This window comes from Boleophthalmus pectinirostris, unplaced genomic scaffold, assembly GCF_026225935.1.
Source record: "Boleophthalmus pectinirostris isolate CB_2022bp ecotype Guang Dong unplaced genomic scaffold, ASM2622593v1 HiC_scaffold_5, whole genome shotgun sequence".
In the NCBI taxonomy this organism is placed as follows: domain Eukaryota; kingdom Metazoa; phylum Chordata; class Actinopteri; order Gobiiformes; family Gobiidae; genus Boleophthalmus; species Boleophthalmus pectinirostris.
This window is the reverse complement of record NW_026571404.1, coordinates 33,408,018-33,424,754: the sequence shown is the minus strand read 5'-3', so window position 1 is coordinate 33,424,754 and position 16,737 is coordinate 33,408,018. Positions and strand designations below refer to the sequence as shown.

At 37.4% G+C, this 16,737-nt stretch overlaps 1 protein-coding gene across 3 annotated transcripts in view; it reads left to right on the top strand.

The window, feature by feature from the left end:
- Window positions 1-16,737, top strand: part of tet1 (tet methylcytosine dioxygenase 1) — a 66,512-nt gene that overhangs the window by 29,824 nt on the left and 19,951 nt on the right. The window contains exon 1 of one of the 3 annotated variants that reach the window (XM_020929251.2): window positions 12,886-13,588. The exons of 1 other annotated variant lie outside the window; for it this stretch is intronic. In XM_020929251.2, the coding sequence (XP_020784910.2) occupies window positions 13,565-13,588 (24 nt within the window). In that variant the 5' untranslated portion in view covers window positions 12,886-13,564. Of the gene's footprint in view, window positions 1-12,885; window positions 13,594-16,737 lie in introns of those variants that run through there. One more of the 3 variants, XM_055162721.1, reaches the window with a different exon arrangement.

Below are 16,737 nucleotides of genomic sequence, written 5' to 3'. Positions count from 1 at the left end.
AGTTAAACTTGCCTTATAATGAGTCGCTGCAGAAAAAGAGCGACTATCACCACAAGTGCATCTCCCAAACGAAGCCCTACTCGTGCACTGCTAGCAGACAGACTCTACTGACAATATTCCATGAAAAATGTACGGTCATTACCTCACAAATATCTCATCACCAACAAGCAAAGGGAAATCTGCTTCTAAAACTTCCACATTGTTTTCCACTAAGCAATCATCTTAGAAGGAAAATGGAAACAAACTGTAGATTTTGCAAAATGAAAAATGAAACCACGTCTCACTTACTTTGGACCTGCCCAGACCCTGTGTTTTTGGAAAGAATTCCTAAAACATATACGCAACTTCTTATCTCATTTGACCCGTTCTCCTAAAGATGTGCTGTTTGGTTTTTGCAATGTGCATCATACAAAAAGTAAACAATATTATAATTAATTTTTTAATCAAGTAACCTATCAGTTGGTTTCATGGGGGAGTGGGTTTAGCTGATAATGTCCCCACCAAAACTGAGACCAAACTTGATCCTGGATTCAAACAGTGACACAAAACTAATCACTGACTCCTAGTGGTATCTTTTAGACTACCTTGAATTTAACCTGATTAATTCAACTTTCGCAAAACCTAAACCTTTTTCAGACCATTTGTTCCCAGCACTCTATCACTTAAGAAACTGACTCGATGTGCAGCCAATGCCCATTACATAAGCCTGTTTAAAATCTGTTTCAAACATAGTAAAACCTTTTTGGGCCCCATTTAGAATATGTGTCCATGATAAATATAGTGTTTCCCAAAATGAGTTTCAAAGCTGCCATTTTACTCCACACATCTGGTACCACTGGTTTCAACATAGTTTTGACCCAAACGAAAATAGGCTTCTACACTAAGCAGTCTAGGTGCAGATCAAATATTTCCATTTGCTATGAGGCTAACCACCCCTTTACCCCAATTGTGGTCCCTTTGAATAGGTCAAACTTTAATATACAAAGTGAAAGAAGTGGTCAGATCTATTTATAACACCCGTCAAATAGCCCAAGGACTAAATTAGAACAATGTTTTTTCAAGACTGTTTCTTTTTTTGTCAGTTTTTTTTTTTAATCTAACATCTGGCTTATTGTTTTTTTAATATTTGGGTCCAATATATTAAACTTTTTTACATATCCATCTGTTTCTTCTGTCTAGAAATATGCCAACTACAAACTTAAACAGTGGCAGGAGTAGTGTAGTGGAGTAGTGTTAGGCAGGGCAGTAGATGGAGGGGGGCAAAGGGGTCTGTTGTCCAGGGCCCCAGGGTTTTAGGGGCCCAGAATAAAAAAAAATCTTCCTATTGATTTAACATTTAAATCAATAGGAAGAGTGTCTAATTCCAATTTAAATTAAAGGGAGGGCCAAGTGAGGCTTCTTACCGGAGCACTCAAATTTATTTTGATGGGACGGTGGCAGGAGTAGTGGCAAAAGTAGAGCCAAGAGTAGTGGTTGTAGTAGCGGCAGAAGTACTGTCAGGAGTAGTGCAGGAGTAGTAGCAAGAGTATCGGCAAGGAATAGTAGCAGGTGTAGTAGAAGCAACAGGAATAGTGGGAGGAATAGCTGCCACCTTTACATGAGCACTTTAATTGTGAATATAAATCATTTAATTTTGAATACAAATTAATTTAAAAATACCATGTAAACACTTAATTCCTAATGAAAATGATTGTTTGGAATTAGGGATGTAACAATAACCAAAATATTGTGATATTGTATCGTCAAAAGTCTCACAATAATATCGTGGGCTGTCACAATATATCGAATTACAAGTTCCTTTGCTTAAATGCATTGTTTTATAGTAGCAATAGCTAATAAGCATTGGAAACTACGTATCCCATGATTCATTTCAGAGCAGACAACATGAAGAACTGTGTTTTTACTTGAATTCTAGGGATTATGACGGTAATAATTCACATCAGGGTATTTTAAAAGCAAAACAGTGTCCCATCTACAATTATATCAGCATCTCCAAAGTATCTCAATAAATAAAATAAAAAGAAAGATATTTGGAACTAAACTTAATTCCGAAGTAAGTGGTTGGTTTATTTTGATTTTAAAGCCAAATTCATTTATTCCTCAATCATGGAAAAGTTTATCCGGCTCCAGTAGTCCTCTCTTCGGGCTTTCATTCACTGCTCTGTGGATTTGTGAGCGGAGTGCGGGAGTGGGCTGAGGTAGAGCAGCCGTTGACTCAGTTTGTCTTCTTCCCCCCTTTTCCGACACTCTTCCCTTCTCCTCCTCAGCTGACAGACGTAAAGCGTGATGACAGAATTCTCCAGGTGCTGCACAATTATCATCGGAATGACTGCGAAAAAAGCTTATATCATGTTTGTGTCGATGGCGTAACAACAAACCGAGATGACAAAAAAGCCTGTAGTAGCTGAAGTGTGTGTTTTCTTCCGGTCGACGTAAATGCATTGGTGTCCCTGTCCAATCAGAACCCTTCCCCACCCCCAGACGTTGAGCGGAATTAAATCAAGGAGATTTAACGTGTTTTCCATGTAAACCTCGGGATTATTATTTCCATGTAAACTCGAAGGAGAATATTTTAATTCCAAACTATTTAATTCAGAACAATTAATTCAGAATTAAAAAACATCAAGTAAGCGTGGCCAGTGTCAGTAGTAAAGGCAGGAGTATTTGTAAGCAGTAGGAACAGGAGTAGAGGCAGGAGTAGCAGCGGGAGAAGCAGCAGCATGCCAACAATCTATGACATATATTTCCATTTTACAAACCTAAAACGAGTCAGACACATGGTATGAAGGGAATATTTGAGTGCAGAATCTGAATTATGAATGTGAGTTGTGCTGAAACTCTTTAGAAGTCCATTTGGAAAAGTCATGCAGTGAGTGTGTGAGTACTATCTCCAGAGGCAGATAGGAGTAGGAGTAGAATTTGTTAAGGGACCAGAGTTCAAGGTCCAATCAGATTTCATTTTTACTGCCGCTGTCTGTTTCCGTGGTAATGCTTATTTTCAGTGTCCCACATCTTTATGGACTAGAACGGAATGGCGGTGTTTATGTAGTAGAATGGACTATGTACCATGTGAACATAATATTTCACTACTGTTGTCACTACTATGTGCAATTACTGTTTAATATTAACTTAAAATATCCAAAAACAACAAATACTTCCCCAAGGTGTACCTCATTGTAAATGGGAGCAAAAAAAGTTACAGGACCATTGACTTCTATCATTATAGATACATTGTTTTGGTAGGGTGTCCAGAATTTCAAAATAAAAACTGGAACATCCTCATTTTTTGGTGGTTGGTAATAATAAAATTGTGAAATGAGTGCGTAATTAAGGAAAATTGTTATGCAGAGGCCATACATGTGAGTCAGTATAGTCATGTTTTCTTTGTGTTTTGGTCGTTTTTAAGCAGATTTTTTTGTATTTTACTTAAACAAATTACAATTTATGCCTCTCTTTACAGTTGGCAGGGATCAAATTGGTCAAAAATAGGGACACCAGGGACATTTCTTGTATAAAACTGGGACAAATCAGTGGTTTTGGATAAATCTGCTGGGACAGGGGACACAGGGCTCAAAGCTGGAACTGTCCCAGGTAAATAGGGACAATCAGGAGTATTGGCAGGAGCAGTGGCAGTAGTAGTGGTAAGGTGTAGTGGGAGGAGTGGCAGGAGTAGTCATTCAATCAGTCAGAATTTATTTATAGAGCCTTTTACAACACACAGGATGACCTTCCAATGAAACCAACACAATATAAAAATATAAAACACATTAAACAATGAATTAAAACATCATTACTGAGTGTTGAAAGCCAGTCTGAATATATACTAGTAGGTTTTGAGCCTGGATTTAAACAGGCCAAAGTCTATTATGGCAGGAGGAGTGGAAGAAACAGTGGCAGGAGTAGTGACACGAGCAGCGGCAAGTCACGGACAGCTCCTAGCTCTGGCTGCACCTGGCACTCGGCCTCTCCTGTCCAGATGTGCTGGGCAGGCTTCACGCACACGCTGCAGGATCGATGGCTTTAACGCTCCCTCAGTGTGATGAATGCTCAGGCCTGTTGTATCTAATGAAAGGAACCAAATGAAATGAAAAACATATGCAGGTTTAAAGAGCAAATACTGACGGGTGTGGCCTTAGGATATAAAGTTTTTAAAGTATTACTCTTATTCGGTGTTGCTAAATGAGCCAGAACAAGGGCTAAGCTATGTTAAGATGGAAAATGTCTATAGTCTTTCTCATTTAATCCTCATTATTATGTGTATGGTTTGTGGTGAGTAAGAAACCTTTGCCCAAAATATAGCCTGTCTTGTAGTAAACTAAATAATAAATATCAGACCAGGTAAAAGTTGGAGGTGGATTTAAAGATGCACTGTCTAACTTTTCTGGTTGGGGAGGCTGCCACCTGCTTGTCTCCGTAGAGATGTTATTGCTTTGTCTGGAATGCTAACATATCTATCTTGCATTTGTTAAATTATATTACTGCAACTGAAAAATATTCTGGCTCTCCTCTCAACAGGTCTGACCTGTAACTTGTTTTCTCTGAGACACATAAGCATAATGCTACACTGTGGAATTGTTCAGTATCGGCATCAATATTCAATATCAGTATCGGCATCAGTGCATTCCTAATTTTCATATATACAGGTGATAGACCCCCATCAGAAAAGTGATTTAATGCACCACTAAAGGTCCTGTATTATGTGAAACTGACTCTTGTAAGCTTTAAGCCATGTTATAATGGTGTTACCTCCTTAAAAACAGACCTGGAGTTGTGTTTGTTTCATTCACATATGTTTGAATAATCCTTTATTATTAGTCTGTCTACATTTCCAAAGCTCAAAATGCTTTGTTCCACCTTGTGATGTCATGCAGTGGGAGTTCTCAAGTTAACAGCTCCTTTTAGTTCAGTAGAAATGGTCAATTCCAGGGCTATAATCATCCAAATTATTGTAATGAAGCTGTATGGAGTTTAAAAACAGTGAAGCACTTTGTGTCTTACCACATGACATCACAAGGTGGAAGAGAGTATTTTCTGTTTGAGAGAAGAACTCATCTTAAATACACAAGGTTTGTGTGTTAAACATGTGTCAATGAAACAAAACACAACCCCAGGTCTGTTTGTGATGAGGAAACAACATTATACAGCAAAAAATAGTGTCATATAAAGGTAGAATGGTGTTTTGGTCAGATCAGAGCACATGGCGGTGTTGTTAGTGAAAGTGTCAAACACTGGACAGAAGACACACACAGTTGGATAGTTTGTTTTTGTGTAACCTGATGGTTGAGCTTCTGTACTCACCTCAGAGTCAAACCTGTCAGACCACTATGAGAGCGGCAGGGACAGGAGTCAAACACCTGCCTACGTGATCTAAGAGAGCGTGTCTGGAACATGAGAGGAACTGTTCTTTTGACTGTTGGACATGACACATTATTGCATAAGAGTTCGGAAGAAGCAATGCAATATATTGTCCAATGAAAGTCCATGAAAATACAGTGAGATTATAGTGGTATAAACAGAGATCAGAAAATAGCGTAATATAGACCCTTCAAATTTATGCAGATGTTCATATTTTCCTCATTTATAATTTAGCACCATGTTACATTTACTCCCCTCTGGAGCAAAATTATCCCAAAATATTCCACACCACAAGTAATAGAATCTGAAAACCTGGATTGGGATTTGGGATTGTCCATTGAAAAACCATGAAAATACTCTTTACCACTTTATTTATATAGCACATTTATAAACAAGACATTCATTTCTTGTGGTATCTCAGTATTACCAGTATTGTGGAATAAACTACGTTGATCTTTGATATTTTTTACTGTGATATGCAGAATTTTATATTATTTTAGTTTTGTATTAAAGGTCCTATATTACACAAAATTGACTCTTAGAATGTTGTTGTTGTCATCAAAAACATCTGGAGTTATGTTTTGTTTCATTCGCACATGTTTAAGTAATCCTTTATTATTAGTCTGTCCACGTCTACAAAGCTAAAAATGCTCTGTTCCACCTTGTGATGTCATGTAGTGGTAGTTTTCAAGTTATAGCTACCATTTACTTTCTGTACTTTTACTCCTTCTGTAGAGATTGTCAATTCCAGGGCTGAAATTATCCAAATGATTCTAGTGAACGTGTGTTTTCAGGCTATCTTAAAATGTATTTGGCAATCTTAAAACGTATTTGGCAATGTTAAATGTATGTGGCAATCTTAAAATGTATTTGGCAATACACATACACGTAGAACACGTCCAGTCGCCTCAAAGTTTCGATAGAAAGTGAACACCTGTATTGGTATTGGGTGCATGCTGTGGTGTGTAGTGAACAGTGAGAGGAGCAGGTTTGATGTTTTGAGGAGGGAGTGTTTGGAGCCTGGCTGTTTACACTGGTCTGATGTTTGTTTTACAGTGTGTCACAGAAGGACTTGGTGTTCATTTATCTATTTGTGGAATATATGTTTATTTGCACTTGGCTACTTGTGGAACGGCTTGTGTTATTGAGGCCAGATGAGACTCAATTCAAAGAGATTCAAGTGTGCTCTGTGACTTATACAGGGTTAGTTTTAGCATGGTGTATTTATACTTTAAAGAGTCTATATTATGCTATTTTCTGGTCTGTTATTATAATGTTGTTTCCTCATCATAAATATACTTGAGTTGTGTTTTGTTTCACTTGCACATGAGTAATCTTTTATTATTAGTTTGTTTTGTTACATCTCCAAAGCTCAAAATGTTCTTGCGTCATGTAGAGATAGTTTTCACATTATCAGCTACCTTTTTCCTTTTGTTTAGTCGAGACTGGCAGTTTCAAGGCTGAAATCATCCAGCTTATTCTAGTGAAGGTGTATGGAGCATGTGAATACCAGCTCGAGTGTCCCGCTGGCTTCAAAGTCCCAGCTTGAGCGTCCCATTCTCTCGGCGGGAACGTCCCCCTCCTCCCTCTGGGTGCCCCCTTCTCTTGGGCGGCACACGGGTACCAGCTGTGCCCGGGAGAGGGGGGACATTCTTGTCGGCCTTTAGTATGTGTTTTATTGAGTTAGAAAATTAGCATTCTATATCATAATAAAATGAAATGTGGATGTAGCGAGACCAAATGTTTTTCCCCATGTCCTCTACCATCTGTAACTGTTGATTTTGTTAGAAATAGAGGTGGCACTGTTCACAAAATTCACAGTTCGGTTCGTATTGCGGTTTAAGGTCACGGTTTTGGTTCTATATGGTTCTTGTTGTCATTTTTTTCTTTTTAATCTTTAATCTCCAGAAATATACTTCATTATATGCTGTGTTAGCTTAATTATCCACAATTTCGGATACAGCATTAAAAAAGTTCTAAAACTATAGTTAGTAATGTAATCATGCACAAACTGAATTTGACTTGACTTTTAGCACATTATTATTGGACATAGGCAGCTGTTGTGCTTCGGTGAAAAAATGTCCTAACCCTCCTCAGGAGTCGGGATACTTGGTTTAGTGAGATTGCGCTCTTGGCTGCAAGGTTAAGGGCCTGTCTCCACTGCGTGCATATTTCGCCCTCCATGAGCATAAAAACTGCAACGTTTGGACGTGTAACTTTTGACTTTTGACGGTGACGCACGGCTCTGGTTTTGCAAGGTAACGACATGGGCGCATCCTCTATCCAGCGGCCCTCTTCTCTCCTACTTGCCATTTCTACATGTGACGCACAGCACCCACCCTCGTACGTAGTTAGAAATATTAATTATTTCCTTACCTGCTTGTGATGAATATTATTCGTAAGCAGCATAACACAAGAAACTTAAAAAGCTACAGAATTTCTTCAAAAATCATTCAGAATCACTATTAGGAATTCTGAAATAGTTGTGGCACATTTATTGAGAACACAAAAGTTTCTGAGGCAGTGTGCCTCACTGTTGGACTATATATGTATATAGATGAACTAACTTTCATAAAAAGTACAATTCTGTGGGACATTCCAGCTTGGGGACCTTCCAGCCAGGATGACTTTTCAACTGATTCCCGAACATTTCCTTTGATACCACATGACATCAGAAGGTGGAACAGAGTGTTTCCTGTCTGAGAGTTAAACTTGTTTGAATGAAACAAAACACAACTCCAGGTATGTTTTTGAGTTCATGTTTATGAGGAAACAACATTATAACAGATCAGAAATACGAACCCTTCAATACAAAACAATAGTATTATTACAGTGACCATCATGTCAATAACCAAGGTTAAGACTAAATACACTCACAATATCTGACTTCTTCTTCTGCCATCCCTGTCTCTTTATACTTTTTTCAGTGCACAATAGTGTCTGTTTTGTCCCAGTCCACGTGTTTTGGACTTTTCACCATAAACCCACAGAAAGCATTTGTTCTGTCTAGATAACTCATAATCATGTCCAGACTGACTGCGACTGTTCAACTGCCACCACAATCTTAAAACATACCAGCTCTGTCCATTCACATTGTACACATCTTTTCGAAGTGAGCTTGAAGTGAAGCGAGTATTTTGTATTTATACATGAAACATTTTTTTGTAAGGATCTATATATAGTCTCACAGGAATCAATTTTGTGTAATATAAAACCTTTAACTACTATTACTACGACAGTACTGCATTTACTACACTCCTTTTCTGCATCTGCCACTGTAATGGTCACTACTACTATTTCTGCCATAACAGGTATTAGCACTATGACAACTATGACTACTGCTATTATTGCTACTACTTTTATATTACTACTGCAACTACTATTTTTGTATCACTATGATCACTACTGTTTTTGCCACAACGGCGAGTACTACCATGACTACTACTTCTATTACTGCTATTACCAGTACTATCAGTGATGGATGTAGTATTCAATTTTGTTACTTAAGTAAAAATACAGATACCAGAGCAAATAATCAATAAAGTAAAAGTATAGGTATCACCTGAAAAAATCTACTACTATCTAAAAGTATTAAACTACCCATTTAAAAATGTACTTAAAGAGTCAAAAATATGTATTTCTTGGAAGATTTGGAGATGTTATGAAGCTCAGATTTGTATATGTTTGTATATTTTGCATACTACTGCATACTACTGCAACCACTACTACTTCTGTTATCCATCAGTATCAGGGCTTTGTGCTGGAGATCATATTATTTTTGCCCACAAACTTTCTTTCAATTGCATTTTTATCTGTTTAAAACATTGTCCCAAACTCTTCCTCCATAGTTGATAGGTCAGGTACTGCAGACGTGTTCTCCAGGTCATGTCCTCATATGACCTTTATGCTTTCATCTGTTTTTACAAACATTTTCTCCCTTAAGACTTCTTTTTGTAAAATGTACTAAGATAACATAACTCTTTATTTGTACCACAATGGGGAAATTACGGTGTTGCAATGCAAAGTTCAAGTACAGCAGGAGAATAAGAAACGTGATCAAAATAAGGTAAAAGGCTTAACAATAGACCTAAAATCAACATAAACATAACACTGTGTAAGTAGAGCAAAGCTATAAGGCTACAAAACTGTGATGTACAATAATGACTGTGCTTTTGTACAGCGCAGCATATGGACAGAATAAACAGTGACTTGAGTAAATTGTACCAGTGATGATTCACATTATTAAAGTTTATTAGTCAACTAATAGAACCATAGACTGTATAAAAGAAGTGGACTAAGCGAGTGTGATGCCACCCATAGTGTTCATCACCGCTCAAATGGGGCTCGCGATGCTCAGGAGCGAATCTGGAGCCATAGTCTGTGTTATGAATAGGATTTTTTTGAAGGACAAAATAGTGGGAAAAAAAAATTCTGAATCATGTGTCACGGGTTAATACGAACATTTAAAGACCAACATGACAAGGCTCACTGCAGCAGTTACAGAGAGAGGAGCAACAAGATCCTAATGTGAGTCAATTGGAGCCAGAGTCAGAAGGAGCCGGAAGAGCCTCCTGGGGAATTTCCTATTTGGCACACAGCGGCTATGTCCACTCATATATAAGTTTAAGTATAAGTCTAAGTTTTACGCTGGGACTTTTTAAATATATTATCAGCATGGGTTGGGCAAAAAATGCATATATTTTGATGAAATTTTAAGTTAAAATCAGTTTGTTAGGAAGAAATTTGTTGTTTTTTTTCCTCCACTCCCATTTTTTGGATCGGAAATCTAAGAAAGTGTTCACTGCAGTCACTGGGAGTAGAGTTTTAGAGGTGAAGAAGAAAAAAGAGAAAAGCAAAGGAGGAAACAGGGCCAGAGCTGACTCTTGAAATCAAATTAAATGTTGTGAAAGTGCCACATCAGCTCCATGTTTAAAGCAGTGCAGTACAGTGTTAGGACTAGTTTGTTTTATCTCATTCATAAAATACAGATAGATTTCAACAATGGCCCAGATAACCATTACGCTTACCAAAATATAGCTGTATATAGTTGATATATATATATATCTTTTTTTTATTTTTTACTTGTACATAGTATATATTTATATCATTATGCCTTATTATTTGACCCCAGTTTCTTGATATTTTTGCCACTTATTTAGAATGTATTATTACTATTTATCATTTTTTTTCTCTTTGTTATTCTATTACGGTATTATATTGTGATGTGTGAGCTACTGTGTCCAAACAGTTTCTCTTGTGTAAAGTTTGTCTTAAGTCTGAGAACTGCATTATGTTAGAGAAATCAAATCAACCATTAGCAAAGAGTCATAGATATTGTAAAAAAGGCTTATTTATTAGCATACAAAATGAAGTTTCCTTGTCTCTCCTTCAGATTCTTCAGTTTTACACAGATCAGGTGGTAGCTTGACAGTGGTACAGGTGATACAGAGGAGCAGGCTCAGAGGGAAAGCTCTAGGGAGACTTTTCAGAGTTCTGCTGATGCTGGATTGTAGAGTGAACAGTCATGTGATGTGCTTCTGCTTTTTGGATCTTCCACAACATGTTGAATTCCCTACATTTTTATAGAAGAGAGCAGCTGTAATTGTCTGTACAGCGTGGACTATCTTACCAGACAGTGAAGGTGAAGGAGCTGATTTAGGGACAACACAAACAATGGCAGATGAGTTGTTTTTGTCTTTTCATACAGTACAATAGTGTTAAATGCTCTTATTTGTTGGTCAAACAATACATACAATACACTCTTCTCTTTTCTGCATGACAATTTTATGATTTATTTATAATTTTATGGACTTTTTGTTTGGAAGTTGATTTTTACGCACCTTCCTTGTTCTGTAAAGCACCTTGAATTACTAAATTAACAAGATAGATAAACAAACCTTGCGACTGTATTATATGTCAAGGTATAAAAACAACTGATGTCATAAAACTATAACTGCAATCAGTGTTTCTCATTAATAGAGGAGATTATAGTGGCTTCCCTCTAATTTTCACCTCCATAATTGAAAAACCAGCTGAGAAAAAAATAGTAACACAAATAGTCCTTTATGCATGTGTAGTTATCATAAACATATAGAAGTAACAATTTTGAATCTATAATCAATGTTGTTTTGTCCAGTAGAAGCCATGACGTTTATACACCAAAATATTGTATTAAATAAAATTATTCAAATATGGATCGCTTATGCCTCCATAGTCTTAGACCTGTGCAAAACACAGCTGGAATAATAAAATAAATTGATGTTAATGAACTCCTTACAATTAAAGGAATTGTGTAATCAATTAATAACAAATATTTGATTACTGTAATAGTTCTATGATCTATGTCAGTAATCTTTCAAATAATCATTAACTAACTTATATATAGGCTCCAGGACATGTGATGATCTGAGAAAAGAGGTTTTGTGACTCAGATCAGAATTACAAACAAATGACACAGGAAATGTGTCATGTGTCATTTGTCATGTGTCAAAGTGTTTTTGATGAAAAGACTCACACTTGTATGTGAACGTCCTGAAGTGACTACATTTCACTTTTTCATTTGGTCACAATTTAAGAAAAGTCTCATATTCACTTGACTTTCACCATCTAAACAACTAATCGATTAATCAAAGGAATAACGCTAGATTTATTGATTAGCAAAAGAATCATTTGTTGCAGCCCTAAATTGAAAAATACACAAAATCATATCTAATACTACTATAATATTTATACAGCTGGCAAATATGGCCGATCCTTCTATTGACAGACATAGCTTTCTCTTATACCTTCTAAAAGTGAGCTAGTATTAAAGGTTGCATGGAGGATTTTTTTTTTGTTTTTGTTTCAAATTGCCGATGAAAGTTCAAAATAGAATTAGAGAGATACAGCAGCCTTGTAATTATGATGACCAAAAATAAAAGAATGAAAATCCATCAACTCTGGATGTGGTTGGGGCAGACAAACATCAGCCAATAGATAACAAGGCTACCTCTTTATCTATTGGCTGTTGGGTTGTCAATCAAACTCTCTGCATTTCTAGCATCACTGACTTGCCGGCGCGCTTGGATTGCATGGTTTTTACGTTCGCCTCTCACGCACTGATACTGTTTACTCAACTAACACAGCGGTCCAAAAGAAAGTCTGTTTTTGACGTCGCTGAAAGAAGAAGAGAAGGGGAAGAGGAGCGAAGCGCGACATTTGTAAAAGAACGCTGCATTTCTCTTTCCTTGGAAAATTTTCTATACAACCTTTAAATGTGTATATCATAATAATTTAAAGGTCATATATTACACAAAATAAATTCTTGTGAGCTATACCGTATGTCAAGTTATAATGTTACTTCATCAAAAACATACTCAGTGTTATGTTTTCTTTCATTCACACATTTTTGAGTAATCCAGCATTATTAGTCTTCTTCTCCAAAGCTCAAAATGCTCTGCTTTTTGGTGTTACGTAGTTTTAGTTTTCAAGTTAACCACTACTTTTTACCTTTCATTCAATAAAGATTGGCAATTTCAGGGCTGAGATTATCCAAATGATTCTACTGAAGGTGTATGGTGTATGTATGGATAATATGCAGGGTTGTGTGTTAATCATTTGTGATGAGGAAACAACATTATAATATGGATCAGAAAATGGTGTAATATAAGTCCTTCATTTGACCTTATTGAATCACTATTCCACTATACATTCACTCTTTTATTCCCTCAAATTGTGCTGCTGTAGGAGTAAAGTCCCTATTTATAGCACATATTTATCAGAAACTAACAAAGCGTCTTGCTGTGTAATTGCCATATGTTCCTTAATGCTGATTGAGCCGTACAGATCCGTGTGTGGGGGTCTGCCGTTCCCTGCTCCGGCTCCAGTGCCCGCTCCACGTCTTCCCCCCAGTCCGAGCGCACGAGCCTGGAGTAAGAAAGCCCTCATAGGGGATCCTTTGTTTGGGAGAGTCTAGGCATGGACCGTAATTCACAAACCGCCCAGCTCCGCACGCGATTGGCTGACGGGGCCGTGTCTGCGTCTGCAAAAGGCATCCCATGCTGTGTGTGTGCGCGCGTGTGTGCCTGTGCGTGTGCATGTGTGCGCTACGTCAATCTGTCTGCTATCAGGGCTCCCAGTTGCCCGTTTGCCATGACACCGAGCGCTTGTCCAGTGTGGTAGCTTCTTTCAGATCACCTCAAAGCTAAATGCAAGATGGCCACCGGTACAAATGAGGACTTTCCTTTCTAACCGGGTAAGGTAAGGTAACTGAATCCCCCTTGTAGCGTTTACCCTTGGGTCTTTTGTCTATGGAAGAAAGGGTCACCTCTTCGCTTCTCTCTCTCTCCACAGTACTTCTAGCTATGTACTTTAGAAGCATTCAGTACTTCAACTTAACTCACTGCCCTAGTACTGGTAGTATTTGTATTATTGTTGCCAGGCGAGCATTGCGCGTCTGTTTGGCGTGTCTGCTCCAGGTGCGTTTAAAAGGATAGCGACAAAAGAGCTTAGTTTCCACGGTAACAAGCAGCAGTTTTTCTGGCATTAGCCGTTGCGGTACAGTTGCCCCTCTTTTCCTTCCCTTTTTTTTTTTTTTTTTCTGTTTCGGACTGCCATATTTCTGCACCTGCTGTTGTCGACAAGTGGGGTGACTGTCTGTAAAGCGTGGTGTTAAACTTGGTTGGCTTGATGTCTTGCCATGCTGTTAAAAAGTCTTACAAAATATATGGAATTGGATTTTTCATGATGAAGTTTCAGGAATGCATCGCAGCTTTTTGTAGTTTTTTCACAGTAGTTTTTGTTGTGTTTTGTAGTGTTGTTAAATGGCTCATATTACGCTATTTTCTGATCTGTTATAATGTTGTTTCCTCGTCAAAAACATACTCGGAATTGTGTTTTGTTTCATTCACACATGTTTAACTCACAAATCCTGCATATTGAGTTCTTCTCTCAAACGGAAAACACGCTCTTCCAACTTGTGATGTCATGTGGTAATACAAAAAATGCTTCACTGTGTTTTTAAACTTCACACACCTTCAGCAGAATCATTTGGATAATTTCAGCCCTGAAATTGCCAATGTCTACAGAACTAAAAATAAAAGGTAGCTGTTAACTTGAAAACTACCGGTTCATGACTTGACAAAGTAGAACCGAGCATTTTGAGACAGCCTTACTCAAACATGTGTGAATGAAAAAAAACACAACGCCTGGTATGTTTTTGATGAGATAACAACATTCTAACAAGACTAAAACCTCACATGACTCAATATCGCGTGCTGTGAGATGTGGGATCCAAGTATGTTTGCTATATGACATAATACTATCTCCTCAAAGCCTGTAAGCCTGTAGAGATGGGACACAGTGTTTTTTTGCAAGTGGCAGTTACACGCTGTTGTTGCCGTGGCAGCCTCTGTGTTGTGTCTTGGGAGAGCTGTTATAGTAGCTCAGAGTCTAGTGGGTTTAAAAAAAAAAAAAGAAAAAAAGAAAAAGTTTATTTGAACCAGATCTCGTGTGTCCAGCGTGGTGATGTGGCTGGAGACGCATAATACAAAGGTTCTACTGGCCAGAGAGCATGTGACTGTGCACTTCTAAACAGCTTTTAGTTATCACAAGACATCACTACATACACATATATCTGTTGTCAAAATGAGGTCATTGAAGCATTTGCTGACTCCCCACGCTGTTTGCTATTTTAGAGTTTGAAGATTCATTTCAGTGGGGCTTTTTGTTGTTGTATTTTCAGTTTAAAATAATCCAAAACACTCTTCTCTTTTTTTTCTGTATGTTTACTACTGTCTACATTTTATATATATAGAGAAAACATCAAGTATATGAAATAACACAAACAGCAGCATTGTAACTAGAGTTGTCAAATCCATGTGTCATTTATTCATTAGTTTTTCAAAATAAAACTGAAAATAAGAAAATGAAAAAACAACTGTTTTCTTCATTATTTATCTCCAAAACCTAAATGAAAAAACAGATGATTAGTTTTCTCAGTTTTCGATTTTGTGTTTAAATGAATAAAGGAAAAAAACAGATAATGATTCGTTTTCTCAGTTTTCGATTTTGTGTTTAAATGAATAAAGGAAAAAACAGATAATGGCCGTTTCCGGTTTATGTGACTTAAACTGCAATGCCGGACTGAACCAGGACTGAACCAGAACTAAACCAGGTCCGCGACCAGGCTGGTACCCTACCGGGACTGATCCCAGGACTTAGACCAGGACCAGACTAGGACTGAGTCCGGGGCCAGGACCGGGACCAGACCAAGATTGAGACCGAGAGTGAGACCAGGGCCAAACTGGGACCAGACTGGAACTAGACCGGGACTGAGACCAGGACCAGACCAGGACTGAGACCAGGACCAGACCAGGAGTGAAAACAGTTTAGTCTTGGTTTAGTCTGTATGCAGTGCAAAAGTCCGGCCTCACAGTTTAAGTCACTTACGTCCGTTATCTGTTTTTTCCATTATTCATTTAAACACAAAATCGAAAACTGGAAAAACTAATCATTATCGTTTTTTTCATTTTGGTTTTGGAGACAAATAATGAAGAAAACTGTTGTTTTTTTCATTTTCTTACTTACGGTTTTATATTGAAAAACGAATGAACGAATGATACAGGGATTGTTGTCATGATTCTAAAATCTCAAAACTGTATTTCGATACTGCAGTGATAATAAAAAACACTCTTTTTTAGACAGTAGAATGTGATTTTTCAACATTAAATCATAGTGCTTTCTTTTATATTTCCATGTGGTCTTCTGTGTCTCTCTATCTGTGTAATCTCTCAGTGGTCCTTGTCTATGCTCCCTTATACTTGTTCTGATACAGCTAAAGATCATTCTAAATCTAGAAAGCTTCATTTCTGTTCTGTGAATGTGACTTTTTTTTTTAGCATTGATACTTATTCAAATGAGTATCTAGTTTCGAGATTAACATCTTTTGACAAGCCTAATAGTACTTGGTTTCTAAATCATATGAGTCATTTTCCTTTAGACTGATCAAATTTTCTTCACAATCAAATTCGGATAATATTTTAAATGCAAATCAGTTCTACAAATGACGAAATCTATGTTCCACAGTATGACACTGAACTGCTCTCTCATTTATTTATTCAGGTACAGGTGGGTTTATAGCTCACAAATACATAGAAAAACAGTGCTTATAACTTCTGGTCCAGCTCTAGTTTGGTCTCCGTGAAGATAGAAACATTCCAGACAAAGCATTTGATGGACCCGCAACCAGAAAAGTTACACAATGCACCTTTAAATCTAATCTCTTCTTATTCAAGTTTGTTTGGGACATGTCACCCACTTTGACCATGACACGTCTGGTTAGAATTGGATTAGAGCCAGTGCTGCTTTGTCATTAAAAACAAGTTATTGTGACCACTTCTTTGT